The sequence below is a fragment of the Hirundo rustica genome, chromosome 20 (genome assembly GCF_015227805.2).
Source record: "Hirundo rustica isolate bHirRus1 chromosome 20, bHirRus1.pri.v3, whole genome shotgun sequence".
Lineage (NCBI taxonomy): Eukaryota > Metazoa > Chordata > Aves > Passeriformes > Hirundinidae > Hirundo > Hirundo rustica.
The window spans coordinates 10,334,092-10,348,897 of NC_053469.1; the positions used below are offsets into that span (position 1 = coordinate 10,334,092).

Sequence of the window (14,806 nt, forward strand, 5' to 3'; positions counted from 1 at the left end):
GCAAGGGCCAAGGCCCCCGAGTGGTTCTGGTGCTGGGGGGAGACAAGGAAGCAGAGGACATGGGGTGTGGGACAGAGAGCCGTGGGCTGGGTCACCCAGCACTGTGGGAAAGCTGGGACCCAAAGGTGCTGGGCTGAGCACAGAGCTGCTGGCACCTCTGCAGGGTGGGACAGGCCCTTCCTACACTCTTCCCACCACCTGCTGCTGAGACTTTGGGGAGAAATGAGGGGAAGGTGCATTAGAACTTAGTGATAGCTCTTATCCATTCCCTGCAGGCTTTAATTTCTTGCACGTTCCCAGGTAATTAAAGGTCCAAGGCAGGACTCACATGGAATCTTTGAACAATACCATACCTGTCTGTCCTGGGGCACCCCAGGTTTATACCTCTGGGAACATGTCAGCTGGGACGTTTTCATGGCAGGTGACACCAAGTGGCAGAATCGTGCATGAGCTCTGTGCAGGGGTGGGTGCTGCCCATGGCTGATGGAGTCCTCTGGCTGCAGCCCTGGCCCCCAGCACAGGGAACATCCGAGCACCAGCGCTGCCCAGGAGACACGAGGACCCTGCCAGCCCCAGGGAGGCACAGGCTGGGGTCCCCTGCTGAGTCCTGAGGGGCTCCTCGTGTTGGGGTATTGCAGAGCTCATAAACCACATGAAAACAGATGCAGAAAATAGCCCTGAGGAAGAACCGCAGGAGCTGCCCAGGCAACACCAAGCCCTGCCCAAGAGCTGTTTCAGTATCACCCTGTGCCCCCCAGTACTTCCAGTTTGGCCCCTGTTAACTCAGACCAGCTGCCTGGGCTCTTGTCCTTGCACCCTGGTGTGGAGTCAGGCAGGGAAAGCAGGGAAAACCATGCAGGCAGCAGGGCACAACTGGAAAAACAGCAGCCGGGTTTGTGTGTGCCTGTGTGTGAGGAAAGGGTCGGGCAGGAAAAGCCAAACGTGGCATGAGCCGCAGGGTGCGAGGCCAAGCAGGAGTTTCTTGAGCTCAGCTCTCCTCCCACACCAGAGCAACGTAGCTGGAGCAACTTTGGAGGTTTCCTAACAGCTCTGTCATCCTCAATTTCAACCGTCCTGCTGTCCCAGTGCCAACATTTCTTATGCAAATGGCCAGCAGAGCAAACACTTCCAGCACAGCAATCCGGCAGGGCGGGTCACTTCTTCCCCCACAGGCAGGGCTTGCCCCGGGGCCAGGACTGCCGACAAACATGACCAGGATGTGCAGCCCAGCGGGACCAAAAGTGTCTTTAATAGACGCGGAGCTCTCAAGGTGCTGGACAAACCCCACGGCATCGCTGTGCCAGGCCCCTGTCCCCTGCCCGGGGGATGCTCGGTGCCACTGTCCTTGCTGCAGAGCCCATGCACGGGGGAATCCAGAATGAGCCAGGCCGTGCTCAGAGACCAGGGAACGTCTGTGATGGCCGGACCAGGTTTCTGAGTAGTCAGCACGCCAGATGGGCAGGATGAGGGGGTGGCAGCATCCTCATCCCCCGCTGCTGCACCCCAAATCCCGACGGGACGGACAGGAAAGCCCTTCCCGGGCTGCCAGCACAGCCCCACCCCTGCAGTCCAGACGCGGGGCTGAGGCACGGCGAAGGTCCCCAAAAGCAGCGCCAGGCCCGGGAGCTCGGGCGCCCCGCAGCCCCCCGCGCTCAGCTCTCCAAGGCTGCGGTGACCCCGCAGCACAGGCACAGCCGGCAGCAGCCGCGCCGGGGGAACAGCGCCGGGGGCACCGGCTCTCGGCACAGCCCCGCCGGCTGCTGGGTCACCGCCGGCTCCTTGCAGCCGCCCTTGGGGGGCAGCGCGGGCGGGGACCTGCCGGCCCCCCGCGGCTGCTCCTTGTCGGCCTTCACGGCCAGGAAGGTGGCCAGGTCGAGGTCGAGCATGGTGACCCCGCCGCGCGGCGTGGGAGTGTTCTGGCGACACTGCGGGCACGGGATCCAGCGCTGCTCGTTGCTGACGGCGTCCAGGCGCTTCAGGCAGGCCTGGCAGAAGGTGTGGCCGCAGTAGAGGCGCCGCGGCAGCCGCACGCCCAGGTCGTAGGAGGAGTAGCAGATGATGCACTCGACGCGCTGGCTGCCCCGGCTCGGGGTGCGCGAGTGAGCCCCGGCACTCGGCCCCAAATCCTCCGCCCGGGGGCTGCCGCCGGCCTGGGACATGCTGGGGAGGGGTGAGAGGAGGTGTCAGGCCATGGCCGGGGACGGAGCACAGGGGTGGGATGGCAGCTCCGAGCGCGTGGGAGGGATGGGGAGCGGTCCGTGGGGTGGCTCCCAGGAGCAGCGGGATGCCTGCCCAGCATCCCTGCCCGCTGCCTGCCCGCCCCGTGAGCAGCCCTGCCTGGAAGAGCAGGATGCTGCCGCTGCAGTGGGCTGTTGCTGCATCCATGGGGGCTGTGTTTGTCCCAGTGCCACACTGGGAGCTCTGCAGGGAACTTGGGTTGGCCAGACCTCAGCAGCCTGCTCAGCGTGCGGACTGGAACTGGGCGAGCACGGGGTAGGCAGGAGTAAGGTGGCTGGGTGGGCTGGGGAACACCACTTGGAGTCCAGGCAGTGGCACAGCCCCACTCCTCCCCAGCCCTGGGCTCTGCTGGCACAGCTCTCGGCAGCACGGGGTGGGCACAAAGGCTCGTGGGGAGGGGTCTGTGGGGGTCCAGCCTCATCTTAGGTGGGGTCTGGTACCCACCAGGGTATTTGCAATCCTCTCTTGGAGGCACCAAGCCTCTGTTTCTTCTCCTCAGGTGACCTCGAGTGTTTTGGTGAACACGGGTACCCCTGTCCTCCCCTCCTCCTGATTCCCCCATCCCTACCTGTCCTGAGATGCTTCCCAGGGCCTCAGGGTCCGTGGCAGAAGGGCTGTGCTGTCCCGGGGGGCTGTGGCAGTCCTGTGGCTGAGCTCCCAGCCAGATCTCTGTGGCTGCCAGTGGCCATGGTAGTGGGCAGGGTCTCACCTTTCAGGAACAGGCGCTATTGGATCTTCTGCGGGGAAGCCAAGCCCGGGAGATTGGGTTACAAGCACCTGGGTAACAAAAACCTCTGAAATCTAAGCCCAGGAATGGTCATTGCCCATCAGCCCGTGCTTCACTAACAGAAGGAACTGCCTCTGTGAGGCCAAGGAGCTTTGGGCTCCACTGTGGACAGAGGGCTGGGATGTCATCTGGACCTGGGCAGCAGCAACAGAGCCTTCCACGTCCGGGGCCACCCTTCACAGCCAAGAACACCGGGGCAGACATCGGCCAGCGGAGAGCCCGTCGCACTCCAGCCCACGCATCCGCAGGTGGTCCGGGCTGTGGGGACAGCTGGGACAGGAGAGGGAGGGCACGGTGGGGTGGCAGGGCTGGGACTGGTGCCCATGTGTGGGGGGTGCTCCCGCCTGGAGCCTGACGGTGACGTGTCCGTGACCTGTCCTTGCCCTGCCCTGTGGGGCTGCAGGCTCTGGTGTCGGGGCTGAGTCACCAATGCTCAGCATCAGGCTGGGGACAGCCCAGCACCCACGGGGACACCTGCAAGGTGCACGATCCAGGGGAGGTGACAACGCCAGGGAAGTGCCAGACTCAGCCCCCAGAGCTGCCCGTGATCCAGCAGCAATGTCCTAGCCTTGGCATGGAGGACGCTGCAGACTAAAGAAGGGAGCGTGGTAGGGGGACAGATCCTGGGCCCACGATCCTGGAGGAGAAAAGCCAACCCTGGAGGCAGGGCAGGACACCCGGCAGCATTCCTGTGTGGAGCAGGAGCGGGCAGCAGCTCCCACTGCAGGCAGGAGTTGGCAGGGAGACAGGCAGCTCCTTCCTGTGCTGCCTCCTCACCAGCAGCCCTCAGGTCATGCTTCCAGCACTCCTCAGAGAAAGAATTGGAGGTTTTGGGAATGAAGATCCCCACAGGGTCACTGGGCTCTGCAGAAGGGCTCACCCCCTGACACTGGTACCTGGGAGTGAGGAAGAAGCTCCAGCACCACAGCACCTCTGGGGCACATATCCCAGCCCAGGACCCTGATCCAGCCCTGCCACAGGCTTCCCGAGGCAGTGCACATGGGCTGCACGTGTCCCTTGGTCCCCAGGCATGGGGGTGGCACCTCATGGCACGGTTTTATCCTCCCCTTGCCAGGCTGGTGGCAAGCCCAGGCCGCTGGGGCCAATTTGGGGCGAGGCTGTGCCAGGGACATCGATTTTGGCCAAACCCATTGGCCCAGATGGAGCAAGGGCCGTGTGCCATGGGCAGATCAGGATCCAGCTGTGTGGGATTCCAGCTGTGCCCTGGCGTGCCAGGGTACCACCGTGGCTGCCTGTGCTGGGGTGCAGCCCCTGGGTGCTGGCAGCCAGAGCAGAGCTGGCTCCTGGTGGGCTCAGTGTGCTCCCTCCATGTGCCCAGGACCCTGCAGGCAGCTGGGGCTGTCCCGAAGCTGCCAAGCTGTCCCTCTTCCACCCAACACACAGTGCTGGCCCGGCTCACCTGCTGCAGGGACAGGAACGGTGCAGTCCCATAGGGAACTCGGCCAAAAGACTTACACGGGTGAGAGGGGTGGGCTTGGCTCTGTGCACAGCTGGGAGCACCCGGCACTGCTGAGAGGCACTGACTGCTCTGGCTGCCTCTCCTGCTCCACACACACACCCACACACCCACCCCCACACCCACACTGCCTGCCCTCCTGCCCCACTCCAGCCCCTGCTGATGCCAGCAGAGCCCTGTCCCATTGAGGGGCTGTGCCCAGCTGCCCTTGGCCATTGCTGAGCACCTCAGCTCAGCACAGGCAGGGTTTGGGGCAGGGGTGCCCTTGGTGACAGGGGCTGTGCATCTGCCTGCTGACACCAAGAGCACCATTAGCCCTGCGGAAAGCCCACCTGGATCCAGGAACAGGGAACCATAGGACCGTTAAGGTTGGAAAATATCTTTAAAATCATCGAGTCCCATATCAACCCAGCAGCACCATTACATTCACCACTGACCCACGTCCCCAGGTGCCACATCCACATGTTTTTTGAACACTTCCACGGACGGTGACTCCAGCACAGCCCCGGGCAGCCTGTGCCGGGGCTTTACAACTCTTTCAGTGAAAAGTTTTTTCCCTAATATCCATCCTATCCCCTGGCACAACCTGAGGCCTTTTCCTCTTGTCCTGTCACTTGTTACTTGGGAAAGGAGACCAACCTTCACCTCACTACAGCTTCTTTCAGGGAGTTGTGTGAAGCAATAAAGTCTCCCCTCAGGGAAGGCAGATCTGCAATCAGCAGCGACACACATGGATGGGAAACGTGTTTTCCTGTTGCCAGGACTCATCCCCGGGCGCTGCAGGGACCTTCGGCACCGCGGGGTAGGGAGAGGCACCCTCAGGGAGAGCAAAGATCTGATCTGGATGAGCCAGAGCCCGGCACCGCCACCCACGCTCCAGAGGCAGGAGGTGGCAGTCACCCAGCACAACCCTGTGCACCCCTGGGCACCTCGGGGAGGCGAACACAGCCAGGGAGCACCCACGGGACTCCGCAGGCAGCTGCCCGGGTCATCAGAGCCCTGCCGCAGGCTGCACCCTCCCCTGCTCACCGCCCCTTTCCTGCTGCTCCAGCTTAATCATTGCCCGGCTGTCTGGCAGGCAGCGCCGGCCGCTCCCGCCGCGTTTGCCATCGCCGCGGGGCTGGGCAGAGCCGAGGGCGGCGGTGACACACGGCAGATGCGGCACCCTGTCCTGCCCGAGTCCCCGGCTCTGCCCCCGGGGACAGCTCTCCGTCCCCGAGCCGTGCGCGTCCCGCAGAGCCCCGGGGCTCCGGAGGTGCCGCGTCCCCTGCCCCGCCGCACCGCAGGGCTCCTCGCGGGGCAGGGCCGGCAAACAAGGGGTGGATCTGCCCGTCCCCACGGCCGCGGGCCGGGCAGCGAGAACAAGAGAGCTCCTTGTGCAGGGCGGCCGCCGTGGGGCCGCGTCCCTGCCAACCTCCCCTGGCAGCCGCGCAGCCCCGGCCACCCACCGCCGTGCGGCAGGGGCCAGGCGGGGGGGTCGGGACGGGGGGCACGAAGTGACAGGGCCGAACCTCTGCCGAGCCACTGCCACCCCAGAACAGAATATTCCGGGGATGGGGTTTCAAGAGAGATGGGCTCCCAGCATGGTGGGCTCCCAGTGCTTGTGGGGCCTCAGTGCGGGTGGGCTCCATGCAGCGGTGGATTCCAAGCCATGGTGGGCTCCCACTGCTGAAGGACTCCCAGGGGGTCACAGCCAGCCCAGGCAGTGCCCCAGAGCCCACCCCGATGGCCCAGCCATGAACTTCCCTTTGCCAGGCCCTTCCTCAGCCTCTCCCAAAGACTCACAAAGTCTGTCCAAGACAGAACAGTCATGCAGCTTGGCAGGGCTGGGCTGAGCACCAGCCAGTGTCCCCAGACAGGCGCAGCAGCCTGTAGGGAACGCCTGGGCACTGCTGGATGCAGGCTGGCACTGTTGGACCCAGGCTGACACTCTTGGAGCCAGACTGGCACTGCTGGACCCAGGTTGGCACCAGGTCACCAGGCAGCCGCCAAAGGGCTGAGCTTGAGCTGCTGCTGCCACGAGTCAGCAGGGCAACAGTTAAGCCTGGTTTGGAGGCTTCAGCAGTGCTGTTACACACCCACCAGGGAAAGCAAGAAGTGACACAGGAATCCCAGAAAAGCCTGGGAGGAGGGAAGAGGCACACCTTGGAGGGCCAGGAGAGGGCTGTAATTTTATTTGCAGCACCCTGAAGTCATCTGCAAACACAGGCACTCCTCCCAAGCCCCGGCCCCCGCAGAGCAGGCAGTTCTACAGCAGCCACGGAGCAGCTGCCGCCTGGCAGAGCTGCTGTCCCTGGGACGTCAACACCACGGCGGGACACCAGCACAACAGCAGGCTTGTTCCAGGTCCATGGCAGCAGCCCCAGCCGAAAGCCCAGCCTGGAGGCGCCTCAGCACACTGGGAAGAGCCAGCAGGCTCCTCCCGCCTTGCTCCAAGCCCAGGGAGCTCCAAAGGGCTGATGCTGGGCCTCTGCGTCCCCAGCAAGGTGTCCCAGTGCTGCCCAGCCGCTGGAGCTGGGCCAGCCCTCTGCACCGGACCCATCTCTGGGATGCAGATGGGACAAGAGGTTGTGCCCAGCGCCCCACAAGCCTGGCAGGAGGAACAGAATGGTGCTGGGGGTTTCCTGGCACCGAGGTGTTAATGTCCACGTCCATGCTGTGCCATGAGGTGCTGCCCTGTAGCGCTGCCCAGCGCTCTGCCATGCTTTGGCTGTCTTTCCTGTTTCCGTCCCTCTATCCCATGCGTGGGGTGGTGAAGAGGAGCAGGACCCAGATGCAGTCCAGTGCAAGGTGCCAGCGGCATCCCCATGATGCTGTGGGAGAAAGGACAACTAATTTCTGGGTCGCTGTTCCAGCTGGAGGCTTGTCCCTGGCTCCTCTCCACTGCCCCAAGACAATGACGATGATGTCCTCCTCTGCCAGCACACAGGGCTGCCAGCATCCAAACCGACCCACGAGCAGAGGGACACTGCCTGCACCTTCCCAGGGTGGAGTTTTCCAGCACGGTGAGACTGGCAGGAGCTCTGTGCAGGACTGCAGGCTCACAGTGTGTTCACTTCTTGGTGACATCTGCCCTGGCACTCGTCATCCTCAGGGCTCCGTGGCCCACCTGGCAGGCAGGCGCCCATCACCAACATATCTGGCTGCAGAGTTCACAGGTAAAAAGCAGTCCAGACAGTGCCAGCTCTGCCAGGTGCCAGGGCAGCTTCTCAGGGTGCTCAGGCCAGCAGCCATGTCCCTGTGGGATCACCTGGCTCCATCCCATGGTCAGCACATCCCATGTGTGCAGAGAGGGCCCTTAGGAGATGACACAGCAGCACTTTGGGCAGCAGGAGCAGCACCTGCAGCAGCCACACTGCCTGCCAGCCCCCTGCTCCTGGCCCTTGGGTGGCTTGTCCAGGGTCACGGTGTAGAAAGAGGAAGATGAGTCCCCATTGGGCATCCTCATGCTGGCGTAGGGGTTGTAGGGACGGGCCCAGGACTTGCCCGTGGAGATGGTTGGGCTGTTCCAGCCATTAGCAGGGTCTCTCTGCTCCTCCACGCCATAGGAGGGCACGGCTGCGGGGTTGGCGATGACGGTGGGCTCATCTCCCAGGTAGCGAGTGATGAAACTTTGCTTGAACTGTTCCCGTGGGATGTTGACGCTAGCGTAGGGGTTCTCCACGGTGACTCCACGATCCATCTCCCTGCACCTCGTCAGCACACGTGGCCACGTCACCCACCCCCTGCGGGACAGAGCCCCTGCTGCGCCGGCCTCTGGGGGCTGTCAGTGCTGGGGTTGGTCTCACGGTAGGGGAAGGGACCCCTGGCACACGCCGCTGGTTTGGGCACAGAGCTGTGCTCCCTACTCCCTGCCAGCCCCAAGGGACTCCAAAAGGTTCACACGGTCCCACCAGAGCCAGGAGAGGAGGCAGGAGCGGGGTGCAGGGGGTGAGCAGGAGGGGGGGCTGAGTGGGACACGGAGTGCAGGTAGGGCAGTGGGGTGGGGCAGGAATTTCTAGGGGGACACGGAGCAGAAGGGAAAGAAGCGGGGAGAGGAGCGGGAGGAAAGAGGGTGCAGGGGAGGGGAGAGGCAGAGGGAAGATGGGACAGGACGAGGGCAGTTGGGATAGGGGCTGGGGACGGGGCAGGCGGTGGGAGATGGGGAATCGAGGCTGGGGGCGCAGAGGACGAAGGGGGGCAGGGAGGGGAAGGGGCGCAGGGAGGAGCAGGCAGGACACAGGCAGGATGGGGGCAGCGATCCCCCCGGTACTCACCGAGCGCGCTGCTCCGGCCGCTGCGGGGCCGCTCTGCCCCGGCTGCGCTTCCTCCTGCACGGACCGCCCCGAGCGGCACCGCCCCGAGCGACCGACAGACAGACGGACCGGAACCCAGCGACAGACAGCCCCGACCGGCACACAGACAGACAGACGGACCGGCCCCCAGCGACACACGGCCCCGAGCGGCACACAGACAGACAGACGGACCGGCCCCCAGCGACACACGGCCCCGAGCGACCGACAGACAGACAGACGGACCGGCCCCCAGCGACACACGGCCCCGGCCGGCACACAGACAGACAGACGGACCGGCCCCCAGCGACACACGGCCCCGACCGGCACACAGACAGACAGACGGACCGGCCCCCAGCGACAGACAGCCCCGACCGGCACACAGACAGACAGACGGACCGGCCCCCAGCGACACACGGCCCCGAGCGGCACACAGACAGACAGACGGACCGGCCCCCAGCGACACACGGCCCCGAGCGGCACACAGACAGACAGACGGACCGGCCCCCAGCGACACACGGCCCCGGCCGGCACACAGACAGACAGACGGACCGGCCCCCAGCGACACACGGCCCCGACCGGCACACAGACAGACAGACGGACCGGCCCCCAGCGACACACGGCCCCGAGCGGCACACAGACAGACAGACGGACCGACCCCAGGGACACACGGCCCCGAGCGGCACACAGACAGACAGACGGACCGGCCCCCAGCGACACACGGCCCGACCGGCACACAGACAGACAGACGGACCGGCCCCCAGCGACACACGGCCCCGAGCGGCACACAGACAGACGGACCGGAACCCAGCGACACACGGCCCCGAGCGGCACACAGACAGACAGACGGACCGGCCCCCAGCGACACACGGCCCCGAGCGGCACACAGACAGACGGACCGGAACCCAGCGACACACGGCCCCGACCGGCACACAGACAGACAGACGGACCGGAACCCAGCGACACACGGCCCCGAGCGGCACACAGACAGACAGACGGACCGGCCCCCAGCGACACACGGCCCCGAGCGGCACACAGACAGACAGACGGACCGGCCCCCAGCGACAGACAGCCCCGAGCGGCACACAGACAGACAGACGGACCGGCCCCCAGCGACACACGGCCCCGAGCGGCACACAGACAGACAGACGGACCGGCCCCCAGCGACACACGGCCCGACCGGCACACAGACAGACAGACGGACCGGCCCCCAGCGACACACGGCCCCGAGCGACCGACAGACAGACAGACGGACGGAAACCCAGCGACACACGGCCCCGAGCGGCACACAGACAGACAGACGGACCGGAACCCAGCGACACACGGCCCCGAGCGGCACACAGACAGACGGACCGGCCCCCAGTGACAGACAGCCCCGAGCGGCACACAGACAGACAGACGGACCGGAACCCAGGGACACACGGCCCCGAGCGGCACACAGACAGACAGACGGACGGGAACCCAGCGACACACGGCCCCGACCGGCACACAGACAGACAGACGGACCGGCCCCCAGCGACACACGGCCCCGAGCGGCACACAGACAGACAGACGGACCGGCCCCCAGCGACACACGGCCCCGGCCGGCACACAGACAGACAGACGGACCGGCCCCCAGCGACACACGGCCCCGGCCGGCACACAGACAGACAGACGGACCGGAACCCAGCGACACACGGCCCCGAGCGGCACACAGACAGACAGACGGACCGGAACCCAGCGACACACGGCCCCGAGCGGCACACAGACAGACAGACGGACCGGCCCCCAGCGACACACGGCCCCGGCCGGCACACAGACAGACAGACGGACCGGAACCCAGCGACACACGGCCCCGACCGGCACACAGACAGACAGACGGACCGGAACCCAGCGACACACGGCCCCGAGCGGCACACAGACAGACAGACGGACCAGTCCCGAGAGACCAGGCCAAGAACTCCCCACACGCAGCACCCACAGCCTGGCACCCAACACCCGGCACCCGCGCACCGCCCGGCCCCAACACCGACCGACCAGCCCAGCCCGCTGGACACTGGCACAAGGCAGGGGCCACAAGGAACCGGGCACAAATACCAGGCACTGGACAATAGGCACTGGGCAGTTGACAGGGATGCTGGTCAGGAGGCATTGGGACCAGAACTGGACAGGCACATTTGGCACTGGACAGAGGCATTGGGCACCATGCAAGGCCACCAGTACTGAGCCACCAAACCAGCAGCAGCCACTGGTACCAGGAACTGGGCACCAGCAGTGGATACCAGCACCAGCATGGGCACCGGCACCAGCATCACACAGTGCACGGTGAACACCACACAGCAGGCAGTGCCACCACGCACTGTCACCGCTGCCAGCACCGGGCACTGACACCAGAACAGCCACCAGTACCATCCACAGGCACCAGCACTGTGTGCCATGCACTGGGCGCTGAGCTCTGAACTCTGGCACCAGCACTGGCACCACACTGGTTCTGGGCAGCAGGCAGAGGCTGGGAGGGGTGCCCTGCACTCCATGGGTCTATGGGAACCAGCAAACCCCGAGCACCAGGTGCTGGGCACTGAGGGCACTGAGCACCACGCACACGTCCTGAGCATCAGGCAGGGAACACCAAGTCTGCACCCTCTGGCAGTGCCCAGGCCCCCCTGCCAGGCTCTGCCTGTCCCCACAGCCCAGGGTCCCACACCCTGCCTGGCTGTGTCTGACCTGTCCAGCCCTGAGCCCCTGTGCCAGGGCTCTGCTGCGCTCCTTGGCTGTGGTGTGGCCTTGTCCCCCCAGCAGCACCTCCTCCAGGGTGGGTTTGGGGGGTTTCCAGGGCACTGCAGGATGGTGGCACACACAAGGCGGGATGGAGTGAGCACGTGGCTGTGCCAGGGCAAGGACAGGGATGCTGGAACCTGTGCCAGTCCCTGGCACCAGAAGTGCCGCAGTAGAAAAGATGCAAACATTCAGCACCCTCCACCCTACGCCATCCGTGTCCCTGTCGTGTGGCCCTGCTGTGTGACCCTGCTCAGCCACTGTCACTCTTCCCATCCCCAAGGTTCCCAAAGTGGCTCGTGCAGAGCCCCAACACCTTCCCACAAGCAGTTCCATGTGGAACCTGTCCCACCCCTGAGCCTCAGGGATGATGGGACAGCATCCTCCTGGACAGGCTGAGGACAAATACCTCAAATTGCAGCTGAATCCTACTGGGAGTGAATTACATTTCCCACACACTTTGCAAAGGGAAAAGGCACTTCCTTCTGGCCGTCCTTCTGACAACAGAAAATATTCCTCACCTGTCCTGAGGAGCAAGGGCTGCCCAGGCCAGCCCCTTGGCGCTCATGGAATGAGCAGGAGAGCTCCAGAGGCTCCTGGCAGCACTGCCCCTGGGATGAAGCCGCCAGCACTGCCTGCCCCAGCTCCCCTGCCTTCCCTCTGTGGCTGATCCCCCTGCTGTGCTGGCAGCTCCCAGAGGGTGGTTTCCTTGCAAGGAGACTCAGCAACCTTCCAGGTGGTGGAGGGAAAAGAAGATGGAGGCCTGGAATGTTTTGGGAGGAGAGGCTGACCCTGCTCTGACCAGTTCTTGCATGGAGAGGGGGGGCCTCATGCACTTTTGTGCCTCTGTTTCCCCTCTGAGGACTGAGAGTGGGGGTGAAGCAGAGCACGTGTTGTGGCAAATCAGCATCACAGCACACAGCTCTTGGGTTTGCAAGCTGCAGAACTCCTGCACAGACTCCTCAGGATGTCTCTGTCACTGCAGGGCCACCTGGAGGAAAGCCACCAGCAGCCCCCGTCCCCTCACTGGGCCTCGCTGCTGCCCAGTTTTCCCATCTTGAGCTGTTTCCCCCGAGAAAAACTCATCCATTTGACTAAGCAGGAGTAGAAAGAGGCCACCTCGGCGCAGGTGTCCTGCGGTAACCCCGGCCCTGCCTGCCCGTGTCCCTGCCTGCACAGGGGATGTCGCTGTGGCTCTCTCCCGCGGCGCTTTCCCCCTCCTCCTCAGGACTGCCTGCGTTTGTCCTTTAGCCCCAGATTTCCGTGCGCAGCCCTGTTCTTGAACAGCTCTGCTTGCAGGGAGCTGCGAGGCTGCACGTCAGGCACAGCCCGGCTCTGGGGGACCCTGAGACGCTGCAGCCCCCGTGTCCTGAGCGCTTTCCCTCTCCCAAAGGGTCACCTCATAGAACCTGGGGCATTTTCGGGTGGGGACATCCCACACGCCGCTTGCTGGGGCTGCAGACCCCACCCAGCCGCTCGGAGCAGAGTGTCAGCCGGGACCTGAGGTGTTTCCATGCTGGGGATGTCTCTGAGCTCTCTCAGCACCCAGCCCGGGCAGCTCCCATCTTACAGGCACCTCCTGGATACGTTCATTCTCTGCATGGCAGATCTGTGGCAGCCCCAGATGAGGACAGGTCTCACCAATCAGGAGCAGCAACCCCTACTCTGGAGCCTGAAGTTCAAACATTTCATTTCTTGCCAAGAAATTCTCCAGACTGAGCTCCAAGGGCCGCATCCAGAAATCGTGTGTTGATCTTTGGAGGGTTTATAGATGATGGAGGATCCTCAGGTGGAAAAGTTGCTCCACCAAAGCTCAGGCTGCTGGTTTGGAGTTGTCCCATGTGGGATTCCCCAAGCTGGGAGCTGGCAGATGCTGCAGAGCTGTGGCCCCCCTTGAGTAAATGGAGGAGCTGAACTAATGTGAGGCTCTTTGTGGCTTAAAACCAGCCTAATTTCTTGCAATTGTTTGCAGGGGGAAAAGAAATAAACAGAAAAAAAAAAAACCTCAACCAAAATCTCAATGCCCACCCTGGAGATGTCCTGTGCTGGAGGGTGATGGAGAGGGGAAGTTCTCAGAGATGCCACACTGCTTCCAGGGAAATGGTGATTTGAGGAGGAGCCTGGGGAAACCAGGGGAAAGCCCTTCACAGGTTTGGGGGGGGGGATTGTTTGTTTGGTTTGGTTGTTTTTTGTTTGTTTGGGGTTTTTTGACTGGCTCATGAACTTGCTGGAAAGCCTGAAAATGAAGGGGCAGCCCCACGGAGGGGCCTGGGGTCCCAGCACGGGCTGCAGGAGCATCCCCAGCTGTGGGACATCAGCCAGGGGGAAAGTTCTGGCTCAGGAATTCCTCAATCCCAATCCATGAGTTCTGGTCTCCTCCCAGCCAGACCACGGCAAGGCACCCACAGCCCCTGACCCCGTGTGACCCCGCACAAGCTGGGAGGTTTTGGGGAGTTTTTGCAGGATACCAGAAACTGCAGGTATCCCCTGGGATGCCTCAGCTCGCTGGTGCTTCACACACAGCAAAAAGCACATTTATTTTGTTAAAAAACAAGCGAACAAACCAGAAAGCCACAGGCACCTTCTGTTCCTGGGCTTCTTTCTGCTGCGGACAGGTATTTGTGTGGCATCCCGGCGGTGAAGCTTTCCCACTTCCAGCTCCCCCAGGCCTCTCGCAGGCACCAGGAATGAAAACCTCGCGAAGCGATGCCGTTTGTAAGCGTTTCCCTGGGGCTCCCGGGCGGTGCAGTGCCTGGCGCAGGCACAGGAGGGTAGTGACGCTCTTTGCAGCCCGTCAGAAGCGGAGGATGACGAAGGACCACGCTTCCTAGAGCGAGAGGGGGCAGCTGGGTGAGCCCCCAGTGCAGGGGGTGGCCGCTCATCAAGCCTGGGAGGGGCTGAAGGCTTCGCTGAAGCTCAGGAGAGCCCGTGGGCGGCCGGTGCAAAGAAAGGACACGGGGAGGGCTCAGGGATGGGAGAGCAACCCCCAAATTCAGGCTGTGTGAAACGCATGAGGGATGATTCCCTTCGGGACATCGCGAGTCTCCTGCCGTGGAGCACAGCTCTGCGAGGTTTCCTTCAAGGTTTTACCTTGATTCTCAGCTCCCTCCTCATTAAAATCAGAGTGAGGCCCGGGGGTATGGAAGGAGAGATCACAGGGAGTGCGAGGCACCAGTGGGGTGATGATCCCACAAGGAGAACCCCACGGATCAGTGTCACCCAGTGTGGGGGATCCCGCTGGTGCAGGTCTGAGGGGTAATACAGGGACCACAGAGCAGG

At 63.6% G+C, this 14,806-nt stretch overlaps 3 protein-coding genes across 5 annotated transcripts; 1 reads left to right on the plus strand and 2 right to left on the minus strand.

The window, feature by feature from the left end:
* Window positions 1–1,652: 1,652 nt before the first annotated feature.
* Window positions 1,653–2,159, minus strand: LOC120761903 (RING finger protein 224-like). Its single transcript, XM_040083677.1, has one exon. It carries the CDS (start codon window positions 2,157–2,159, stop codon window positions 1,653–1,655), a length of 507 nt encoding a protein of 168 aa, XP_039939611.1.
* Window positions 2,160–6,647: 4,488 nt separating this feature from the next.
* CYSRT1 (cysteine rich tail 1) lies at window positions 6,648–8,816 on the minus strand. 3 transcript variants are annotated; one of them, XM_040083397.1, is made up of 2 exons: window positions 8,759–8,816; window positions 6,648–8,227 (listed from the first exon to the last, which is right to left on the minus strand). In XM_040083397.1, exon 2 carries the CDS (start codon window positions 8,182–8,184, stop codon window positions 7,801–7,803), a length of 384 nt encoding a protein of 127 aa, XP_039939331.1. In that variant the 5' UTR covers window positions 8,185–8,227; window positions 8,759–8,816; the 3' UTR covers window positions 6,648–7,800. The 3 variants fall into 3 exon arrangements, with proteins under 3 accessions (XP_039939331.1, XP_039939332.1, XP_058279100.1); XM_040083398.1 differs by having other exon boundaries at window positions 6,648–8,188; window positions 8,759–8,788; XM_058423117.1 differs by having other exon boundaries at window positions 6,648–8,258; window positions 8,759–8,767.
* LOC120761873 (cell surface glycoprotein 1-like) lies at window positions 8,586–10,978 on the plus strand. The gene is made up of 2 exons (XM_040083611.1): window positions 8,586–8,604; window positions 8,763–10,978. The coding sequence occupies exons 1-2, from the start codon at window positions 8,586–8,588 to the stop codon at window positions 10,976–10,978; spliced, it is 2,235 nt and encodes a 744-aa protein (XP_039939545.1).
* The last annotated feature ends 3,828 nt before the right edge of the window (window positions 10,979–14,806 follow it).